Source organism: Ahaetulla prasina, chromosome 7 (assembly GCF_028640845.1).
Source record: "Ahaetulla prasina isolate Xishuangbanna chromosome 7, ASM2864084v1, whole genome shotgun sequence".
NCBI lineage: Eukaryota > Metazoa > Chordata > Lepidosauria > Squamata > Colubridae > Ahaetulla > Ahaetulla prasina.
Genome location: NC_080545.1, coordinates 77,358,807 through 77,380,260, shown reverse-complemented (window position 1 = coordinate 77,380,260; position 21,454 = coordinate 77,358,807). Strand labels below are relative to the sequence as shown.

General features: G+C 41.0%; 1 protein-coding gene across 2 annotated transcripts in view; it reads right to left on the bottom strand.

The window, feature by feature from the left end:
• Window positions 1-1,442: 1,442 nt before the first annotated feature.
• The window catches only part of AKR1D1 (aldo-keto reductase family 1 member D1), a 76,193-nt gene continuing 56,181 nt past the window's right edge, over window positions 1,443-21,454 (bottom strand). For both annotated transcript variants that reach the window (XM_058190404.1, XM_058190406.1), the window contains exons 4-9: window positions 18,370-18,447; window positions 15,613-15,735; window positions 11,964-12,073; window positions 6,242-6,407; window positions 5,311-5,393; window positions 1,443-2,475 (exon numbers count right to left, since the gene is read on the bottom strand). In XM_058190404.1, the coding sequence (XP_058046387.1) occupies window positions 2,433-2,475; window positions 5,311-5,393; window positions 6,242-6,407; window positions 11,964-12,073; window positions 15,613-15,735; window positions 18,370-18,447 (603 nt within the window). In that variant the 3' untranslated portion in view covers window positions 1,443-2,432. The remainder of the gene's footprint in view (window positions 2,476-5,310; window positions 5,394-6,241; window positions 6,408-11,963; window positions 12,074-15,612; window positions 15,736-18,369; window positions 18,448-21,454) is intronic.

Sequence of the window (21,454 nt, the reverse complement as noted above, 5' to 3'; positions counted from 1 at the left end):
GGAACAAAGTCTCAGGCAAAGTACATACTTACGCCAAGACAGTTACCGTTTTTCTAGTTGTGGTTTGAGATAAAAGCAGAATGTCAGGCTGCTAAAAGACTGAGTGTTCTAAATGGGACATAGACACATCTAACTTTGGATGGTGGCCTTGATTATTTTTTTTAATGCCTTCTCCATCTCCAGCTGTTTGATGAATGCATACAGAAGTTAAACTGCAGCACATTTTGTACAGCACAGAGTGTTACATTTTACTCCTACTGGATTTACTGGCGAAGTTCCACTAATCTTACTGGAGCAGGATTAAAATTTTACATCCCAATCAAGGATAGGTAAGGATGCAGCCAAAGTTGCCCTTCTGTGCATGAGTGCCATGCATTTTTTAAATCCAAACTATAACCGCGGAATGAGAATGATGGTACAGATAGTCCTCAACTTACAACGGCAATTGGACCAGGAATTTCCATCAGTAAGCAATGCAGGCATAAGGGGCAACTGCATTGCTTAGTGATATCAATCTCTGAAGAGCCGGCTGCCTTTGTTAATTGAATGCTACAGTCATTAGGTAAGGGAACTTCCTGCCAGATTCCCACAACCAAAGTCAGTGTGGAAGCTGCAGGGAAAATGTAAGTCCCAGGCCTGCAGGCTGATAAATCGCTTCTGCTGGGTGAGGGAGAGAGAGAAGAGGTGAGTGGGAGCAGTGGTGGTGGGATTCAAATAATTTAACAACCAGTTCACGCAGGGTCAGGTTGGCTGTCATGGGAGGCGTGGCCCATCCCCATCCTCAAGCTCCACCTCACATGCGGGACGAGCCTCCCGCGATAGCCAACCTGACCCTGGGTGAACCAGTTGTTAAATTAATCCCCCATCAAAGGGAATCCTGGGCACCGCGCTACAATGGAGAAATGGGCAATGGAGTGGCCAGCATGAGGGAAGGAGAAAGAGCAGGGAGAAGAAAGAAGGAAAGTGCCCTTCTCCTTCTCTCGTGCCGGCCACTCTGTTGCCCATTTCTTCATTGCAGCACAGCACAGCGCCCAGGATCCACTTTGATAGTGGGGGCCAGGTAATTTAACCGGTTCGCCTGAACCGATGCAAACTGGCTGAATCCTACCACTGAGTGGGACTGTGGAGGATGATCTAGAAGGGTGCACGAGAGGTGCAGCATAACATGGGAAGGGAGAGCAGGGATATGAGCGATACTGCGTGGATTGGAGTGTGTGGGCTAAACAAGAGGAGCCACTCAGACTGGGGAGGGAGAGTGTGGGCGCACAAGTGGCTGGCATGGGGCAAGCCCAGAAGGTCTGGGGGATGAGGTGCAGGTTGGGAAGTTTATTCCAGCTATCTGCAATCTTCTCTGCTAGCTACACCTTTGACTTTCTGGGGAAATTGGCATGGAAGGTAGCAATGTTGATCATGTGACTGCAGTGTGCTTGGCAAGTAGTTACAAAGTGCAGTTTGCAAAGTACTCAAATTGTGATCACGTGCTGTGCGGCTGCTGGGACAGCCAGAATTCCAAAAATCAGTCATAACCACCAATCATTCAGTGACCTCATAATGTGAAATGGCTGCTAAAAGGTCATAAGTTGAGGACTAACTCTCGTTTTACTTTGAATTGTTCAAAATATTCACTTAGATCTACAAAACGTTCACTCGGATCTGCAAGGTGATTAGGAACAGCTTTAAATTTTTTTGGGGGGCTCAGATTTTAAGTTCTTCTCTCCTTCCATTTACAGCCTAGAGGGGAACAGCAAGAAACTGTTGGAAATGAAGGCAGGTCCTCCTTGTTATCTCCCATTCTCTGTTTCAGCAAGTGGCCTCTGGGAAATATGAAAGTTGCAATCTAGCACATCTGACAGCAAGCATTTTCAGGGAGGCTATTTCAGGGGGATATACAATGTGATTATTCATACAAACATTGTAATAGGAACGAAACATATAAGTTAGCTATAAGAATAAAGAGTGTTCTAATCTGGAAGGCCATTAAACAAATAAGTAGAAAGCAACCCCAAACAATTCCCAAAAATTATTTCCAGATTTACTTGGAATAATTGCTGCCCTCAATCAAAGTTTCCTGCCTTTGCATCCAGTAGTTCTGGTTCACTGCAGGCTTAACCAGAACTGTTCTTTCATGTGTGTTAATCATGACAAGTTTTGAGACAGCTAGAGAAAGATATATTTTTCATATCTATGTAAAAAAACAAAAAGCGAATCCCACTTTCCCCTACTAAAGTTTACATTTGGCAGTATTTGCACACTAAGTTTTAAAACATTTTTTTTCTGAATGTGCCTTATTTTCTATATCCACTACGTAAATTGTAGCGCTAAGGATTGGATTAGGTTAAGTGATTTAAGAACTACCACCAGATACAAAGTATAAGATATTAGCCAAGATCACTACAGGTGAATGAATGTATGCTCTTGGATACCCCAAATTTTCAGTACTCATCATGGAAAGGATACTCAGGATGGTCTTTCCACCTGCAGGAAATTAAAAGTTAGGATTAATAAAGTCTATTAAAAAAACAAAACCCAACAGTCACGTAACTGGTTCACAAGCAGTATTTGCTATGAGCAAAACTAGTATAGGAATGAAAATACTGCATCTCTCCCAAAATTGCTAAACCAGAACTCTCAGTACTATTTTTTCGGGCCATGATGCCGAAAAGCATACAACAGTTGTATATTAATATATTAGATACCCTTCCTGGCTCACCACCTCTCTTAAGGCTTCTGAAGAAATAAAAAGGCTGGTTGTCATTGGAACTTTGTTGAGAATTGTACTAAAATTCTTAATGGAAAAATAAGCATTACTATTAGTTTGAGTGTAGTGTCAGAAACTGGCAGCACCAGCTGGCTTTAAGATTAAGCTCAAGAAGCTAAGGTAGATCAGACTGGGTTACTACTTGGACGAGAGATTTTCAGCAAGTATCTGGATAGGTTGGGAAGTTGAAAAAACATCTCATAATGAGACAGGTTAATTTTCATATGATTGATGGAAATTATGGACTCATCTTGAAGACTTGGTATTACTAAGAGTATTAATTCCTTTTCTCTGAGAGCAGAAGTCCCCTAATCTTATTTGTTTGTTTTTATGAAATTTATTTGCTGCCCATCTCATATCCAATGACTTTGGGTGGCTTACAGCATAATCTTAATCTCCACCTTTACCTGTATGAATAGATTAGGTCGAGACAGTGGGGGCCTAAAATCACTCAATGAGTTTTGTGGGACTGGCTTGCTGTCTGGAATTTTACAATCTACATCTCATAGCATTAGGTCAGGAGCAGTAGTGGGTTGCCCCCAGTTCAGACCGGTTCACAAGAACCGGTAGTAAAACCAGTGGGAGGCTCCACCCACCGACCACGACATCATCAGGAAGCTTCTGTGCATGTGTAGAAGCACGCATGGCCCCGTTGCGAACCGGTAGTAAAGGTAAGTAGAACCCACCCCTGGTCAGGAGTGGTAACTTTAAGTCTTGTGGACTTCAACTCCCAGAATTCCCCAATCAGCATAGGGAAGTCCACAAGTCTTAAAGTTGCCAAGTTTGGAGACCCCTGCCCTACAAAAGGGCATATCCAAAGTATTGCTATTGAGAAGTAAAAGAAAAGCATACTTCTTTAACACTTGCTGACTTAGCTAAATATGCTGAGGACCGTAGCCGTTACTGAATTTTATTTCAGCTCTCCAAACTGCCAAAGGTTTCTGGCCTTTTTGGTTTGGCTAACTTTTTGTTAGTTTCTTTGGACTGCCAGGAATCCAATTTGAGATTGGCTATCCCTTTTAATTAGGCTGCTGGGGCTAAAGCTGGATCCTTCATTTGGTTATCTAAGGACATGGATGGTCTGGATAGCTTCCAGCAGACAGGAGGGTATAAAATAAAGCCTCTCTTGGTGTCATTTCTTCTTCAGTTTATTCATCTGCAGATTTCTTGACACTAATTTCAATGATATCAATCCTGAAAGTGAGCAGTAGCCTCATCAAATAGCCCCTCGTGCTCCTAAATCTTTTTTTTTTTTTTGGAAAACTTAAAGCCATTTTCCAGCTTCAAGATGAACAGAATTTCATGGTGGAGACTGTTGCATTGAGGGAAGACACTACAGTCAAAAGCTATCTAGCTGTCTAAAAATTCTCGAGATTTTAATCCAATATACCTATGAAGGAGTCATGGATCTTAGCATTCATCTATTGCTTTTATATTCAAATTTCTGTCTGGAAACACAACATGAGGGATGTTCCTGTTTTTATAGAACTCTGTGGTACTAATTACTGTACATTTCTATGTGCTGAGGTAAGGGCTTGAGGAAAAGTGAAGGTGTTGTGGTCCGTCAGCAGCCTACGATGCTGGCAACGGAGTTGGACAGCGATAAGGCTGAGGTGAGGCTAGGGCCATCGGGAAGTGAGGTACGGACTCTAGAGCCTCCAGAGACTGATAGTAGTGAGGCAGAGGAACAGGAGGAGCCTGTTCCTAATGTACGCATGAGGAGAGCTGCCAAAAGCAAGAGCAGCTCAAGCAGAGATGACAACTCGGGAGTAGGGCCAAGAGATGATTGGCCCCTCCCATAAGGCTTAATAACACACCAGCACGGGTGTTTCAGCTTGTCGGAAAACAACGTTGTAGCTGCATCCTCTGCTTCGTGTTTTGGTGACTTCTGGACATTTATCAGGAACGGCCTTTGGCAGTTTGCCTAATTGGACTCAGGTTTGTGATAACTGAAGAATTTGTGTTTGGGAGGCCTTTGTTTTCCTTTGAGTTGAATGAAGTAATTCCCAGCTGTACAAATAAAGTTTATTTTATCACGGACTGAGTTTGTTGCTACCTACTTGGGTCTGGGTCATAACAGAAGCTATCTTTGAAAGGAAAACTGATATATAATTCCTATATGGCCTTAATCTTTGTTGTACTCATGGGAGCATGAATTTTAGGAGAGTGGTGAATAAACAGAAAATGGCTTTGTGCCAACTTCCCAGCCAAATGAATTCTTGGGTTTTGGCTACTAGCAACTGCCTTAGGATGTCCTAAGGATAGGCCTAAGCAAAAGTGTGAAGTTCAAGAGATCCATTCTTTGATGTGATGGCTATTTAGAATCCTGAATTCTTCACACATTATTCTAAGCTCTAGTTTTAGCCATGTGTTATACAAAACAGTTGGGCAAGTTCAGAAGACATACAAATCAAACATTTCCCAATCTGTTTACAAATCATTTATAGCCCTCAATTTTATTTTCTTAAAAAGTGACAGTGCAGTAGAGAGTATCCCATAAAAACCACAAATTTCCCCCAATTGTCAATCTTTGGAATTATTCAGGGACTTACATTAAAAGCTCCACATAGCGGACATTTTTATTCAGAGCTTCTATCTCTTTCATTTCCTTGTCAGTGAGGGAAAAGTCAAAGATCTTAACACAAAAAAAGAAAGAGACATGTTAATTCTAGCAGCATTTTATGGAAGAAAAACACAGTAAAATTCTTTGCAAAAAGGAGTTTTAAAATAAGGATTCAAAATGACAAATTTAATTGACTGTATGGAAGGAAAGAAGCAATCCCTTGGAGAATTTTTTTTTAAAAAAAGAGGAGAGGAAAAGAGGGCATTCACATTTATCACATGCTATGTCACCCTGTAAGAGCATGACTGGCCCTAGTTTAATCAGCAATCAAATTCAGCAATCTATACTCTCTCTGGGGATATGGAATCTGTGTTCCTTCAGAAGATTTGAAATTTAACATGCAGCTGCCTTCACTATTAGCCACTCTATCCGAGACTGCTGGGAACTGTAGTTCAGTAACATCTGAAAAATACATGTTCCTCGTTTTGTGCTACCTACTATATTTATTTGCTTTTTAAAAGGGGACAACTTCTAGCTTTCAAAATGTATAAAAAATGTGTTACAGACATCTGAAAGAATGGAGATGGGAAAAAAAGATGTCTGATCTTTTATCCTTCTGGTTTCTAATCCAACCAGACTCCTTCCCAAAAGGTTGGATTAAAAAACTCCTCAAGAGCCATGCTGGCTGGAAAGGATGGGACAATATATTTGGAAGGTGCAAGGTTGAAGAAGGCTGCTGGCACAGAATGATTTTCATTCTTGGGTTACAGTGGATAAATCACAGCTGCAATATCTCCACCCAGATACAACTGGAGATAGAGTAATAGTAATGGCACTTGTAACAGACTCTAAATCTAAAAGATTGCCTCAATTTGTTTAAGTTGGGAAGAGTCTACATTGCATTCATTCATTGCATTTACCTGGAAGTTTTCTCTAATACGCTTTGGATTAAAGCTTTTTGGAATGACCACCACACCACGCTGAATGCTGAAGCGCAGGGCTACCTGAGCTGCTGTCTTGTTGTATTTTTCTCCAATGGCATTTAGCAGGGGATCATCCAAGAGTGGAGGGGAAGATACGTTCACCCTTATACACAAAGAGACAAAATGAATCAGATTTTCCTTAGGAGGAAAATACATAGATTACAACATGGGGTTGAAAAGGAGCTGGCACAAGACAACTATTGTGATCAAGTTTGAAAATAATCAAAAGTACCATACATCCACTACTAAATCAAATACACTATTGATCCTTGTTTAAACTGAGGCATGTTACTTATGGATCCAGATTTAGTTCACTGGGGAAACCTAACCATGTGGCAGGGGTAGTATTCACTTTTGCTACTTGTTCGCAAATGCAAGCACGCGTGCGCATGCGCAGGGCCTTTCGCGCATGCGCAGAGCATCAAACACAGGACACGATGATGTCTGGGTGGTTGGGCGGAGCCCCGCGCAGCCACCACTACCAGTTTCCCAAACCGGATAGAACCGGCTGAATACCACCACTGCATGGTGGCATATGAACAGGTGGGTAAAAGGACAATTGAAACTCAAAGGTTGTCCTCAGGCTGAAAGCAAGATTTAAGCTGCCATAGTAGAGAAAAACTTTTTTTATGTGTAGCTCTAATATTTATTTAAAAATCTTTTCATTGGTTTAAAATATTCTAGCTTTCAATCTTGTATTCAGGTTTTTTTTTTAAAGTAAATTGGCTAGAATGGAAGAATTTAAAACATCTGCAGAAGACATGACCTTAGAAGAGGTCTTCTATCTGTTCTTTCAGACTGTTTAATATAGAAAGAAATGCCTTTTCCCAATTGGAGCTGGCTGAAATCAATAATGGAAATCATGGCCAAAAAGACATATTTCTTCTCCTGAATAGTTTCACACACAGAGTTTTTGAAACAGTCTGCTTTTCATGTTTTATATTTTCCTGTGCGTGAAACTATAACTTGTTTCTCGAAGCATACTTTTTATTCGTCTGTTCTACATTTTTAGTCATCTTTTGTTGTTTTCAAATAAAAATTCATGTCTTCAATAATTACATAATCTCAGCCATGAATGAGGGTGATCACGACTTCTAATGTTGCTTTCTTCATAGGTAAACATATTGAGTCAGAATATTAACTATGGTTTTTTTTCCTATGATTCTATGATTTAATAGAACATGCAAGCAAGATATGCTGCTTGTGATTGGTGACTGGAATGATGAAGCTGCAAACACGATGAAGAAAAATGTTATTGGATTGTATGGCTTAGGAAAGTGAAAGGAACATGAGACGAACTTATCATTATTTGCTACTCCAATGATTTCTTCATAGCTATCATTATCTTCATCCAAAATGATGTTTCTATACATGGACATCACCAGAAATTAACTTTTTGGAGTATAAAATGCACTGGAATATAAGACGCACCTTAGTTTTTGAGGAGGAAAAAAGGACAAAAAAAATTCTGCCTACCAGGAATTCATCTGGTTAGCATCCTTAGCTTGGTCAGCATCAGCACATTAGTTCTCCGGCTGGTTTTGAGGTTGGGGCTGGTTGGGGCTAAAAAAACCGCTTCTAAAGCACAGCTGATCGTCAGAGGGACCAGCAATTAGAAAAGCAGGCAAAGCGCGGAAGATTGCTTGGCTTGCAAGCACCGCGTTGGGGTTGAAAAACAGCTTCAAAAGCATAGCTGATCATCAGAGGGAGCTCCAGTGACTAAAGCAGGTGAAGCGCAGAAGGGGTAAGAGAAGGCAGCAGCTGTTCCGGGTAGCCATTTTGGGTTTCGTACATCGCATTTTCAGCCTCCAAACACATCATGTTTTTGGGTGGCGATCGGCAGCAATGCGCTTTGGCAATCCCTGCAGCCTTGAAGGGCTCTCAAACAGAGCATTTGGAGGCTGAAAATGCAACGCATGGAGGCCAAAAACACAAGCCATTGTCGGTGGCAACCTCTGCAGCCAGGAAGAGGACACGCAGAGGCCGAAGGGTGGGGGCCAGTGGTGGGGGTTACATTTGGAGTATAAGATGCACCCAAATTTTTAGCCTCTTTTAGGAGGGAAAAAAGTGAGCCTTATAGTCCGAAAAATACAGTATATTACTGTTAAAAGGAGGTGGAGGGGCTTGATTATACCATCAAAGAGACAGCCAGGTGCTAACTGTGGAACAGTTAACAGATAGCTCATATGCAGGCTCCATGTTAAGCTAAAGAAGAAGAAAACCAGTCAGTTTCCATGATATGATCTAGAACAGGGGTGTCAAACTCAAGGTGTTTAAATCTGACCCATGCCTGGAAATAGCAAAGGACAAACCCACATTGTCTCTGACAGCAAAAATGGGGCATGGGTGGCCGCATGCAGCCCCCTGTGCCCTATTTTCGGCCTGGGGGGGGGCTCCTACAGCACTCTGCTGGCCAAAATGTGCCCTGTTTTGGCCGGCAGCATGCTGCAGAAGGCACCTGGCCCGTCCTCCCCCTCCGTGGGCTGGCTGATGCAGCCCTCAAAGAAATCCAGTTTGACACCCCTGATCTAGATCTAGAATATATACCCACCATTTTCTTTTTCTATTTTTTTAAGGAGAAAATCAGAAATTTCTTCGAAGTCTTAAACTTCATTGAGTGAAGAATCATGGAATGAAATTAAGGAAATGGCTAAGGATGAATGAAAAAAGGAACTGCCAAAAATGAAGAAAGAGAAGAAAGTAAAGTGGATGGCAGAACAAACCATGGAAGAGAAGAGAATCCAAAGCCAAAACTCTCAGAAATTAACTTAAGAGTTTCAGAGAGGTATTACAAGAGACAAGAAATGGTGTTACGATCACATTTGTAAAGACATTGAAGATGGACACAAACATGGAAAACAAGGAAAGTCTTTCAAAAGATCTCTGAATTCAGAATGAGGTTCCAGCCTCAAATTGGTATACTTTGAAAGAAGATCAAAGAAAGATGGAAGGTACATACTGAAAAACTATACAGTAGAAATATCAACATCTGAGATACCTAAGCAGATATTCCTTGTTTATAAGTACCTCTAGCATGAAGTTCAATCAGCAGTTATTATGAAGTTGGAAAGCTATAGGAACTGATATACCGTATTTTTTGGAGTATAAGACGCACCTTTCCCCCCCCAAAAAGAGGGTGAAAATCTGGGTGCGTCTTATACTCCGAATGTAGCCCCGCCCAGCTTTTCAAATGGTGGTTTCAGAGGCTGAAAAAAGCATCAGAAATGAAGCTTCAGAAAAGAAGTCCGCAAACAGAGCTTCAGAGGCTTTTTTTCTGAAGCTGTTTCGGAGGCTTTCAGAGGCAGAAAAAAGTTTTTTCTGAAATGGAATTTCAGAAGTTTCAGAGGCAGAAAAAAAAGCCAAAAAAAAAGCAAGGCGCAGAGCTCACAACCAAGGAACTTGTTGCTAAAATTCACCTCTTGGAACAGCTGATTGGGGGTATTCCAGGAGGCTGATCCACCTGCCAATCAGCTTTTTTCTTATTTTCCTCCCCAAAAACTAAGGTGCGTTTTATACTCGGGTGCCTCTTATACTGTGAAAACTGTAGAAATACTCACTGAAATATGGCAGGCAACAGAATAAAAATCATACAAGGTTCTAGCCTTGTATGATCAAATAAAATAAATAAATAATAAATAGCCAAACTATGCCAACAAATCAGAAGAATGACACAATAACCAAGCATAAGAAGTCAATCTACATTCCAACACCAAAAAAGGAGATTTATATATGCAGAATATATATTAAGGGAACTGGATTGAAAGAAGAGGGCAGTGGTTTAAAAACTGGGGGAAGAAACATCAATAGCCTGTGCTATGCTGATGACACTATCCTAATAGCTGAAAATACACAGGATCTGCAATCCTTAATACTGAAAGTGAAAGAGTACAGTGAAATAATGGGACCAAAATTAAATTTAAGAAAGATCCAATTAATGATAGCAGGTAGAACAACCAACCTTAAAATTGACAATGAAGGCATCAAAGTGATGGATAGCTTCGATACTCAAATGTGGTGATGGATCTACACCTAGAAATATTAGAATTGTGCAAACCATGGTATTCCCTATGACAGCAAAAGTTGGCCTTTAAGGAAACAGGATTATGAAGAGCATAACTTTGGTGTAGGAGAAGATTCCTAAGGATATCCTGGACAGCCAATAAAGCAACCAATGGATCATTGAACGAATCTTACTTAAAGCACAAATGATCAGACTTAAATTATTTAATTTATGGTACATTATGCAAAAACCCAGCTCTCTGGAAAAGGCTCCAATGCTGGGAAAGGGAGATGGAAAGAAAAGAAGAGGAAAACCAGCAGTGGATGTATTGGTTGGATGGGCTTAGTCATAGAAGCAATGAGTGCACCCTTGGGAGATATGAAAGAACATGTTAGGGATAGAAGAAAATATATCTATGTGGTTGCTAGGAGTCAAAAATGTCTTGGCATTCAAAATGCCAAGATGTCTTGGCATTTCAAATGCTATTTTGAAATCAGCCTACTCTTAATCGTTATTCACACTCTTATTTTCATTAGGTAATAAAAGAAGCTTTGTGATTATCAGAAAAATGAACCCATTTAGCTAAGAGCTAGGGTTAGAGTTCTGATGGCTGTAGCATTAAAATAAAATAGGACTTATAGGGAAAAGAGAAATTTAAGGACATATAATTAGAGAACTGATCCCGCTCTGCTTCTCTATTAGCAGTGCATTGTCAGCGGTCATAAGAAAAAAGGGGCATTCAGTGAGATTGGATCAGGAATATGTTAGAGCTATCATCATCCCCACCACTCAACTTTCTGCTTTGCTGGCATGAGTAGTCCAGGAGGACTTCTACGTTGATGATTTACCTCATGTTTACTTCTCTCTTCACCTACAGTAGTGGCCAAAATTGTGGAAACCTTTAGGGAAAAATGTAGTTTTCAGGTTTGATGGCTAATAACACCACTTTTTTTTTTGGAGTTTCAAGATAATCACATCCCACTGTTGGAATGGCCTGGGAATAGTCCAGACCTTAACCCAATTGAAAATCTATGCAGCTGATTAAAGAAACGTGTTAGTCAGCCGTGACCCAGCAATAAAACCCAGTTAATAGAAGCAATCATTCAATCTTGGTTTCATATTACAACAGCTGCAGAACTAAAAGGTTTGGTTCATTCCATGGGAAGATGTTGTAAGGCCGTAATTCATACTAAACGATGCCCAACTATTAACTGACATGGTGATAATTTTTGTATATCTTTTGTATTTTGTACATCCGATTTTTTCTACATGTTTCACTTTTCTTCTTTATACTATAACTGCTATTCTAATAGCAAATCCTTCTTAAAGGTTATTGCATTACATTCTTGATTAAATTATCTTTCCATTGATATATAATTTTATGGTACTACTGCAAAAGAAAGTGGTGTTATTAACTAGTTTTAGAAAATAAACTTTTCCCAAAAGATTTCCATAATTATGGCCACTACTGTACATGGAATCGCCATGTCAATCTCAGTGATGGAACATCACAATTGATCCATGAGAAAACATTCTTTGTTTCTGTTTCTTTGCTTTGGTCACAAAGTTGCATCAGCGTTAAACCATAAATCCTTTAACATTTGCTTCACTCCTCCTCCTCTTCCCCTCCTCCTCTTCATGTTCAATGCAAAAACTTACCAGCTTTCATCTCTTGATGTGCCTAGTGGACTGTACCCAACAGGAACAATATCATGCAATTTGCAGAATTCTAAAAGTTTGGGTTGAGTGAAGTATGGATGACATTCAATCTACAGAGTGGGAAAGACAGATTTTTTTTTAAAAAAAAATCAGAGTTAAGGAACAAAAACAAAGCTAGCTGTATTTACTTTTGCAGGAAGCAAAAACTTCCAAAGGATAAAGCATCAACTATGGAAGTAATAATAAGCTTCCTTTCTTGTACAGATTTCTGTCTCTGGTATGTAGCTTCTATAGCTGCATTTTGCAAAAATGTGCAAAATAATTTAGGACAGGGACCTCCAACCTTGGCAACTTTAAACCTGGCAGACTTCAACTCCCAGAATTCTGGGAGTTGAAGTCTGCCAGGCTTAAAGTTGCCAAGGTTGGAGACCACTGATTTAGTAGACCTCACTCAATTCAGCAGGGTTTGGCACAATCAAGTCTTCTCTCTGACACTTTGTGTGTCTGTGTGTGTGTCTCTAAGTGTGTATGCACACCTTTGAGTCAGTGTTGACTCCTATAGACTTCCAGGATTGCAAAAGCGGATTGCTGTTGCCTTCTTCTTGCTAGGGTAGAGAGAAAGTGACTAGCCCAAGGTCACTTAGCCAGTTTTCATGCCTAAATCAGGACTAGAACTAACAATCTCTTGATTTATAATCTTTTCTGTTTTTTTCCTCCCCCAAAATGGAGGGGGAGGGGCTATATGTATTTGTACAACTTATTTTAGTGAGGTATCTGCTTTTTGCAAATATTTTAGTTCAAAGGTTTAAGGTTGACTCAGTCTTCCATCCTTTTATGGTAACGGTAAGCCAAGGGAACCACAAATTCTAATCCATCTCCTGTTGCTAAAGTGGGGCCCTCTAAAGGGGTGGAGGAAGATTTCAGTTAGGCTAATCCACGTGTTTTAACTATAAACTCAAACTGGTGGAACACAATAACCTTTTCCAACTGCCAAGACAGTTTGCTTTTAGCAAGCTTGCATATTTTTTTTTAAAAAAACACCATATATGCCTTAGAGAACCTCATTGTCTGCAAGATAACTCATTGTGTGCAAGATAATAATAATAATAATAATAATAATAATAACAACAACAATAATAATAACAATAATAACAACAACAACAACAACAACAACAACAACAACAATAATAATAATAATAATAATAATAATAATAATAATAATAATAAAAAAGCCACAAGATTTTTCCAATGGCATAGCCTTGTGAGCTGTGTAGCTCTCATTTCCAGTTATTAATTGCCAAGGAAGAAAGCCAAGTATCTGCTCTTAATCTTTCATGATCAGTTTGATGCAAGGGATATGGACCTTTAGGAAGAAAAAGAACCCTCATTCCGGACATCACTTCCAAACCTCTTCTCTTCTAGGATTCCTCCCACTCCTCCAACTAGCAGCAACCAATTCAACAAAATTCAGAAATTCTCTTCTTAGTATGTTTCAGTTCAATGCAAGCATTATGATTCCCTGTCTTTGATATAAAGATCAGCTGGGTCGCTTTATTATTTCCCACCTTTTTTTCATAGAGTGTATGGTGCATTCATGGTGTGTTCATAAACATTTGTCTTCTACTCATCAACTTAAAAGAATTAGGCACAATTCTCACCCTGGTCATCACTTCTTTACCCTCCTACCATTGGGAAGGAGATAGAGAAGCATAGCCAGCCGCACAAACAGGCTGAAGAACAGCCATGGGCTGTCAGACTCCTGAATGAGAAATAACATCATGACTATGTAGTATGATGGACTGCAGGGCTGGCGCAACGTGTAACATGTTCCCACTGGTGCAATAGGACTGGGTGTTTTGTTAATATGATTTATTGGGTTAGGGATTTTCTGTCTTCATTGTGAGTTGTATTGTGTTGCCGGGGTGTGTGTGTGCACACTGAGGGAGCTCAGCCAATCTCATTGCACATATGTTGTGCACTGACAATAAAGATTTGAAATGAAATTGAAATGAATTATGGAACAGATGACCCAGATCAGAAAAACTGAAAAAGCTGTTAATCGGAGTAAATAAGGCCATTCTGACTTAATCTGACTTTCTGTAAAATACTACATATTTAGATAGTATTTCAGATGGTCACTGCCCAAAATGCCTCCCTCCTCCCAAGGGTGAAGGACTCTTCTGGGAATAGAGTGGAATCACTTACTTTAATTTCCCATGATTAAACCTTGAGCAGAAAATTAACATGATTTTATGCTTGTCCTGACTATGAATTGGCTCCTTGTTCGTTTTTAAAATGAAAGGCCTGTAGGGAAGGTTGAATGAATAGGATAAGATTTTGTTTGTTTTTAGTAACATGTTTGTTTATCTTATGTTTTAGAGCAAACCAAAAGCAAAGCTGGAAGGAGAAATATATAAAAAATGACAGGTTTTTTTTATGACAGGAAATCATGAAGACGCATCATACAAGTGGCGTTCCCCAAGGTAGTGTTCTTGGACCAACACTCTTCATACTATACATAAATGATCTCTGTGACCTCATCTCAAGTTATTGTGTTCTCTTTGCTGATGATGTCAAACTATTTAATACCACTAATAATACTTCTACCCTTCAAGAAGATCTCGACTTAATTTCCGATTGGTCTAAAACTTGGCAACTCCAAATTTCAACCAGCAAATGCTCAGTCTTACATATTGGAAAAAAGAACCCTAACATCAAGTACAAACTTAATGGACATTACCTAACTGACGACCCCCACCTTGTCAAAGATCTTGGAGTTCTCATATCAAATGACCTTAATGCCAAAACCCGCTGCAACTACATAGCAAAAAAGGCCCTAAGAGTTGTAAACCTAATTCTACGCAGCTTCTTTTCTAAAAACTCTACACTACTAACCAGAGCATACAAAACATTTGCCAGACCTATTCTTGAATACAGCTCATCCATCTGGAACCCATACGTCATCTCTGACATAAATACAATAGAACGAGTCCAGAAATATTTCACTAGAAGAGTTCTTCACTCCTCCGAAAACAACAAAATACCTTATACCAACAGACTTGAAATCCTGGGATTAGAAAACTTACAACTCCGTCGACTCCGACATGACCTGTGTTTAACTCACAAAATCATCTATAGCAATATCCTTCCTATAAAAGACTACTTCAGCTTCAATCGCAATATTACAAGAGCAAAAAATAGATTCAAGCTAAATGTCAACCGCTTCAAACTTGATTGCAGAAAATATGACTTCTGTAACAGAGTTGTTAATGCTTGGAACTCATTACCTGACTCCATAGTCTCTACTCAAAATCCCAAAATCTTCAACCAAAAGCTGTCTACTATTGACCTCACCCCATTCCTGAGAGGACTATAAGGGGCGTGCATAAGAGCACAAATGTGCCTACCGTTCCTGTTCTATTTTTCCCTTCATTATATCAAATTAATATTATTGATGCATATTTTTACTTATATATTTTCTTCAATACATGTTGTTTTATCTATGACAATTGTTTGTGTATACTGTTGTGACAAAATAAAATAAAAAATAAAGATATTCTGATGCTAGATACACTAGTCAAGGCTTATGCCACTCATTACATGAGAAAGTCAACATGCTTACATGGCCTCATCTATTCAATGTCATTACCTGGTTGCTGACAGGTTTGTACTTCAAACCTGGCTTGTTCAGAATCATTTCCAGCTGCCTACGATTGAAGTTGGATACACCAAGAGATTTCACCAAGCCTGCATCTTTGCATGCTTCCAAAGCCTGTCAGAATGAAGTAGGCAAAACAGTGTAATAAACCGGCAAATAATATTTTTACTGCTTAGGGGTACAAAATAAATCAGGGTGATAGAATTGTGATGCTGTTACAAGGAAACAATCCATGGTGAACTCCACCAATCTAAGTGCTCCTCAGGTGGACTAATTCCCAGAAATGGAAGGTCCGTTCTCAGCAATGCCCATGCTGGTTAAGGAACTTTGGAAGTTCAGTTCAGGTTTACATAGCTGAGAGCAGCCAGTGGAGGAAGGCAAAGGAGATGTAAGGACAGGTTGACTCATCCCTCACCAAAAGATTGTTCTTGGTCGGAATTTAGAAAAAGGAAGGTGGGAGAGAAGGCAAACAGGGAGAAGCAATAGCAAACAGCAATTGCAAGAAAGGGAGAAGGGAGAAGATACTAATGATCCTTATTAAAAATAGTATAAGTGCTCAAATCACCTCAATTCATATTCAATATTTAGTGACTCACTCTCTCCACACACACACACACACACACACACACACACACACAAACACAAACACAAACACTTAAAAGCTGTAAGAAAAAGTAAGAGTAAATAATGTAAACTAAATTGGACTGGAGAAAATGAAAAAGAAAGAAACGGATAAAGCTAAAAGTGTAATAAGAAAAAAAATGGAAGAAAAAGGAGACCGTTACAAAGATAGATACAAAAAATATAAAGAAGTAGCTCCAATATTTTTCACAGCAGTAAATTATATATTAACCTCTCTCTCTCTAAAGTTACATCAGGGCTCTATTCTTTCTATAATATAGCTTCATCAAAATCATAAATCACAAGATGATGATGATGATGATGAAGATTTACTTTATTCATTAAACATGAAACTCAGTCAACTGAACATTCAAAAAGGCATCACAAGTACCATTGACTGGTGCTGATGGTCGATACGGGTTGCTGCCAGCGTCCTAGGTATTAACCAAGTACTTTCTTAAGATGTATGATGTTCCAAGTACTGCAGTTTTTTGCAGTTCTTCTGGTGTTATTGCAGGAAGCTATTATTATTAGCTGCTATTATTATTATTATTATTATTATTATTATTATTATTATTATTATTATTATTATTATTATTTTCATCATCATCATCATCTAAAAAGTCTATCAAGGGTTTCCAACCTGGTACTTCTCTGGGGTTTCTCTCATTGCTTGAATTGATAAGCTGATACACGGCAACAACTCTTGGAAGTGGGGGAGGGATCGATGTGGATAGACAGATTCTGGAATTACCAGTTCAAATGTTTCTGGCCCAGTCCTGTGGCTCAAGCATCACCATGTTTCGAGAACCTACCCAATTTTCATCTCTGTCTTGGTATTAGCCTTCTTCAATAGATTTTTCTCTCTGTCCTTTTCTGAGCTTGGGTTCAAGTCCATACGCATGCCCATGATTAACTCCAGGTGGGAGTCATCACACGTTGTTTGCCATCACAACTGTTTTGCTTGCTATATGGTCTGCAACACTGAGCTGACAAGAACAATCCTTTCGTTTCTTTTACATTCTTACTAGTTTGGTTTCTCTGTCTCTAAACTTTGAAGGAATTCTACTTCCTACACAAACAATACCATTAAGGCCACCAAAGGTTTCTCTGCTCTCTTGGATGTGTACTGAGTTTAATAAAAACTTCAATAAAATAATAATATATTAATATTTAATGTGCCAAAATATCTTAAAAATAACAATGTTTTACAAATTACAGAATGCATGCCCCAATTTATTATACCTGCTCCAATGCTGCTTGTGGCATTGTAATTTTGGTCAATTAAGTAGACAGATCATTCCTGTATTGTGCGGTGTTATGTTGTTATTTTATTTTTCTTTTATTTTGCCAAAATGATATCCCTCCTTATCACAGGCAGCTATGAGTCTTCGGAGAAGGGCGGTATAAAAAATTGAAAAATAAATAAAATAAATAAATAAATATAACAACAACAACAACAACAACAACAACAAAGTTGGAAAGGACCTTGGAGGTCTTCTAGTCCAACCCCCTGCCCAGGCAGGAAATCCTACACCACTTCAGACAAATGGTTATCCAACATCTTCTTAAAAATTTCTAGTGTTGGAGCATTCACAACTTCTGCAGGCAAGTTGTTCCACTAATTAATTGTTCTGTCAAGAAATTTCTCCTTACTTCTAAGTTGCTTCTCTCCTTGATTAGTTTCTACCCATTGCTTCTTGTTCTACCCTCAGGTGCTTTGGAGAATAGTTTGACTCCCTCTTCTTTGTGGCAACCCCTGAGATATTGGAACACTGCTATCATATCTCCCTTAGTCCTTCTTTTCATTAAACTAGACATACCCAGTTCCTGCAACCGTTCTTCTTATGTTTTAGCCTCCAGTCCCCTAATCATCTTGGTTGCTCTTCTCTGCACTCTTTCTAGAGTCTCAACAGCTAGATTGATCAATCTTGAGCACACCTAGGTTTATGGCTAATACTACGGCTTCAGTATAGCGTAAAACTCAGAATCCATTGCTGTTGAAGTGTCCAATGGAACCTAACTTTCTTTTCCCATCTAAATTTATTGGGAGAGATGTCCTAAGGATGGTGAGAAGGTTTTAGATATTGTTAGTTACAATATGATTAATGCTTCCTAAATACTCACCTCCCATGTGGCACATAGATCTGTTTCATGATAAAGCCATTTTCCATTTTCGTCTTTAGGATAGAGGTTTTCTCCAGGCTGAAGAAACAAAAAAAGTCACATGAGAAGGTGGAGGAAAGAGATGAAATCTCACAGTGTTGCAATAATCTGTTAATTTTAGACAGGGAGGCAGTTTCCCTGTAGTCTGAAGAGAAAATAGATATTTGGGGAGAAAAGCTCAAAGCAGGGGTGAAATTCAGCAGGTTCTGACAGTTCTGGAAAACCGGTAGTGGAAATTTTGAGTAGTTCGGAGAACCAGCAAATATCACCTCTGGCTGGCCCAAGAGTGGGGTGGGAATGGAGCTTTTGCAATATCTTTCCCCCAGGAGTGGGGAAGGAATGGGGATTTTGCAGTATCCTTCCCCTGGAGTGGGGAGGGAATGGAGATTTTGCAATATCCTTCCCCTGCCACACCCACCAAGCCACACCACACCCACCAAGCCTCGCCCACAGAACCAGTAGTAAAAAAATTGAATTCCACCACTGGTTCAAAGCTATTTTCAATTTATTGAACATTAACCATCAGATGTAGGTATGTCAGATATGACAGACCCAATATGTGTCAAGTCACATGTAAGCAACCTGATGTGCTCCAGATGTTTTTGAGTATATCTCTCACAATGTCTCATTGTTGGAGTTGAAGCCTCAATATCTGAAGGATACTAGATTGCGTACAGTTGACCTAATTCCTTTATATTAATCTCGAAAGATTCGGATGTTTTTCTTTTGGTGGTTTTGCCAAAAGGCAACTAGACATTGGAGCAGAATGTTTTCTAAACTAAGGGGAAAGGAACAAGAGCCCAATACCAGCCAACTCCTAGCTGACTTTCTAGACTTAAAGAAACTGAATGAAGACTGACATTGTCTCTGAAATTCCCCTCCATTATAATTAATAGGGAATGGGTAGCTTTACAAATGGATATTCTAGATGCTTGCCGAGGTGGCAGTTGAGATTCCCAGACTCTTGGTCATGGGAGATTTCAACTTGCCATCGGCCGGCTTGTCGTCGATGGCAGTGCAGGAGTTCCTGGCTTCCATGACGGCCATGGACCTGATTCAAGTAACTGATGGCCCTACACACACGGGGGGAGGCACACTAGACTTGATTTTTATCTCTGGACAGTGGATTAATGATCTGGAATTAGGAGATTTAGTGACGGAACCGGTGTCATGGTCAGATCATTTTCTCCTTCGCCTAGACTTTCGGACCGCCGCTTACCACTGCAGGGAGATGGAGCCAATGCGTTGGTTCTGTCCCAGGTGCCTGATGGACCCGGAGAGGTTCCAGACGGAGCTTGGGCCATTTCCTGAGGATCTTGCCCACGGCACGACTGAAGAACTAGTTGCGGCCTGGGAACGGGCCACGGCTGGGGTTTTGGACCGTGTCGCGCCTTTGCGGCCTCTGACCCGGCGTAGATCTCACTTGGCTCCTTGGTTCTCTGAGGAGCTGAGGGAGATGAAACGCCGGAGAAGACGCCTAGAGAGCACCTGGAGGTCTAGCTGTTCCGAGGCTGATCGGACACTAGTGAGGTCTTTTACTAAGACCTATCTAGTGGCAATGAGGGAGACGAAACGTTCCTACGTTTCCTCCCTCATTGCATCGGCAGATAACCGCCCAGCCGCCCTGTTCCGGGTGACCCGCTCCCTCCTTCATCAGGAGGGGCGGGATGACCCCCTACAGGGACGGGCTGAGGAGTTTAACGGTTATTGAGAGCCAGGGACAGGGGGTGTTCCTCTGCCCTGGTCCTATTAGATCTCTCAGCAGCTTTCGATACCATCGATCATGGTATCCTGCTGCACCGGTTGGAGGGATTGGGAGTGGGAGGCACCGTTTATCGGTGGTTCTCCTCCTATCCTCCTATCTCTCTGACCGGTCGCAGACGGTGTTGACAGGGGGGCAGAGGTCGACCACGAGGCGCCTCACTTGTGGGGTGCCTCAGGGGTCGATTCTATCGCCCCTCCTGTTCAACATCTACATGAAGCCGCTGGGTGAGGTCATCAGTTTTGGGGTGAGTTATCATCTGTACGCTGACGATACGCAGCTGTACTTTTCCACCCCGGACCACCCCAACGAAGCTGTCGAAGTGCTGTCCCGGTGTCTGGAAGCCGTACGGGTCTGGATGGGGAGAAACAGACTCAAGCTCAATCCCTCCAAGACAGAGTGGCTGTGGATGCCGGCATCCCGGTTCAGCCAGCTGCAGCCACAGCTGGCTGTGGGGGGCGAGTTATTGGCCCCAACGGAGAGGGTGCGCAACTTGGGTGTCCTCTTGGATGGGCGGCTGTCGTTTGACGATCATTTGGCGGCCGTCTCCAAGAGGGCCTTCCACCAAGTACGCTTGGTGCGCCAGTTGCGCCCCTTCCTTGACCGGGATGCCTTATGCACGGTCACTCATGCCCTCGTAACTTCCCGCCTGGATTATTGCAATGCTCTCTACATGGGGCTGCCCTTGAAGTGCACCCGGAGGCTGCAGTTAGTCCAGAATGCAGCTGCGTGGGTAATAGTGGGAGCAACTCGTTGCTCCCATGTAACACCACTCCTGCGCAGTCTGCACTGGCTTCCTGTGGTCTTCCGGGTGTGCTTTAAGATTTTGGTCACCACCTTTAAAGCACTCCATGGCTTAGGACCCGGGTACTTACGGGACCGCCTGCTGTTACCGTTTGCCTCCCACCGACCCGTACGCTCTCACAGAGAGGGCCTTCTCAGGGTGCCGTCCGCCAAACAATGTTGGCTGGCGGCCCCCAGGGGCAGGGCCTTCTCTGTGGGAGCTCCCATGCTCTGGAATGAGCTTCCCCCTGGTTTACGTCAAGTGCCTGATCTTCAGACCTTTCGCCGTGAGCTGAAAACGCACTTATTTATTCAAGCGGGACTGGCCTAAAATTTTATTGGGTTAAAATTTTATTGGGTTATTTATATTTTAATATTTTAATTCGTTTTAAATCTGGCCACTTTATAATATGTTTGTTTTAATTTCTTTTAATATTGATACTGTGATTTTTTACTTGGCTGTACACCGCCCTGAGTCCTTCGGGAGAAGGGCGGTATAAA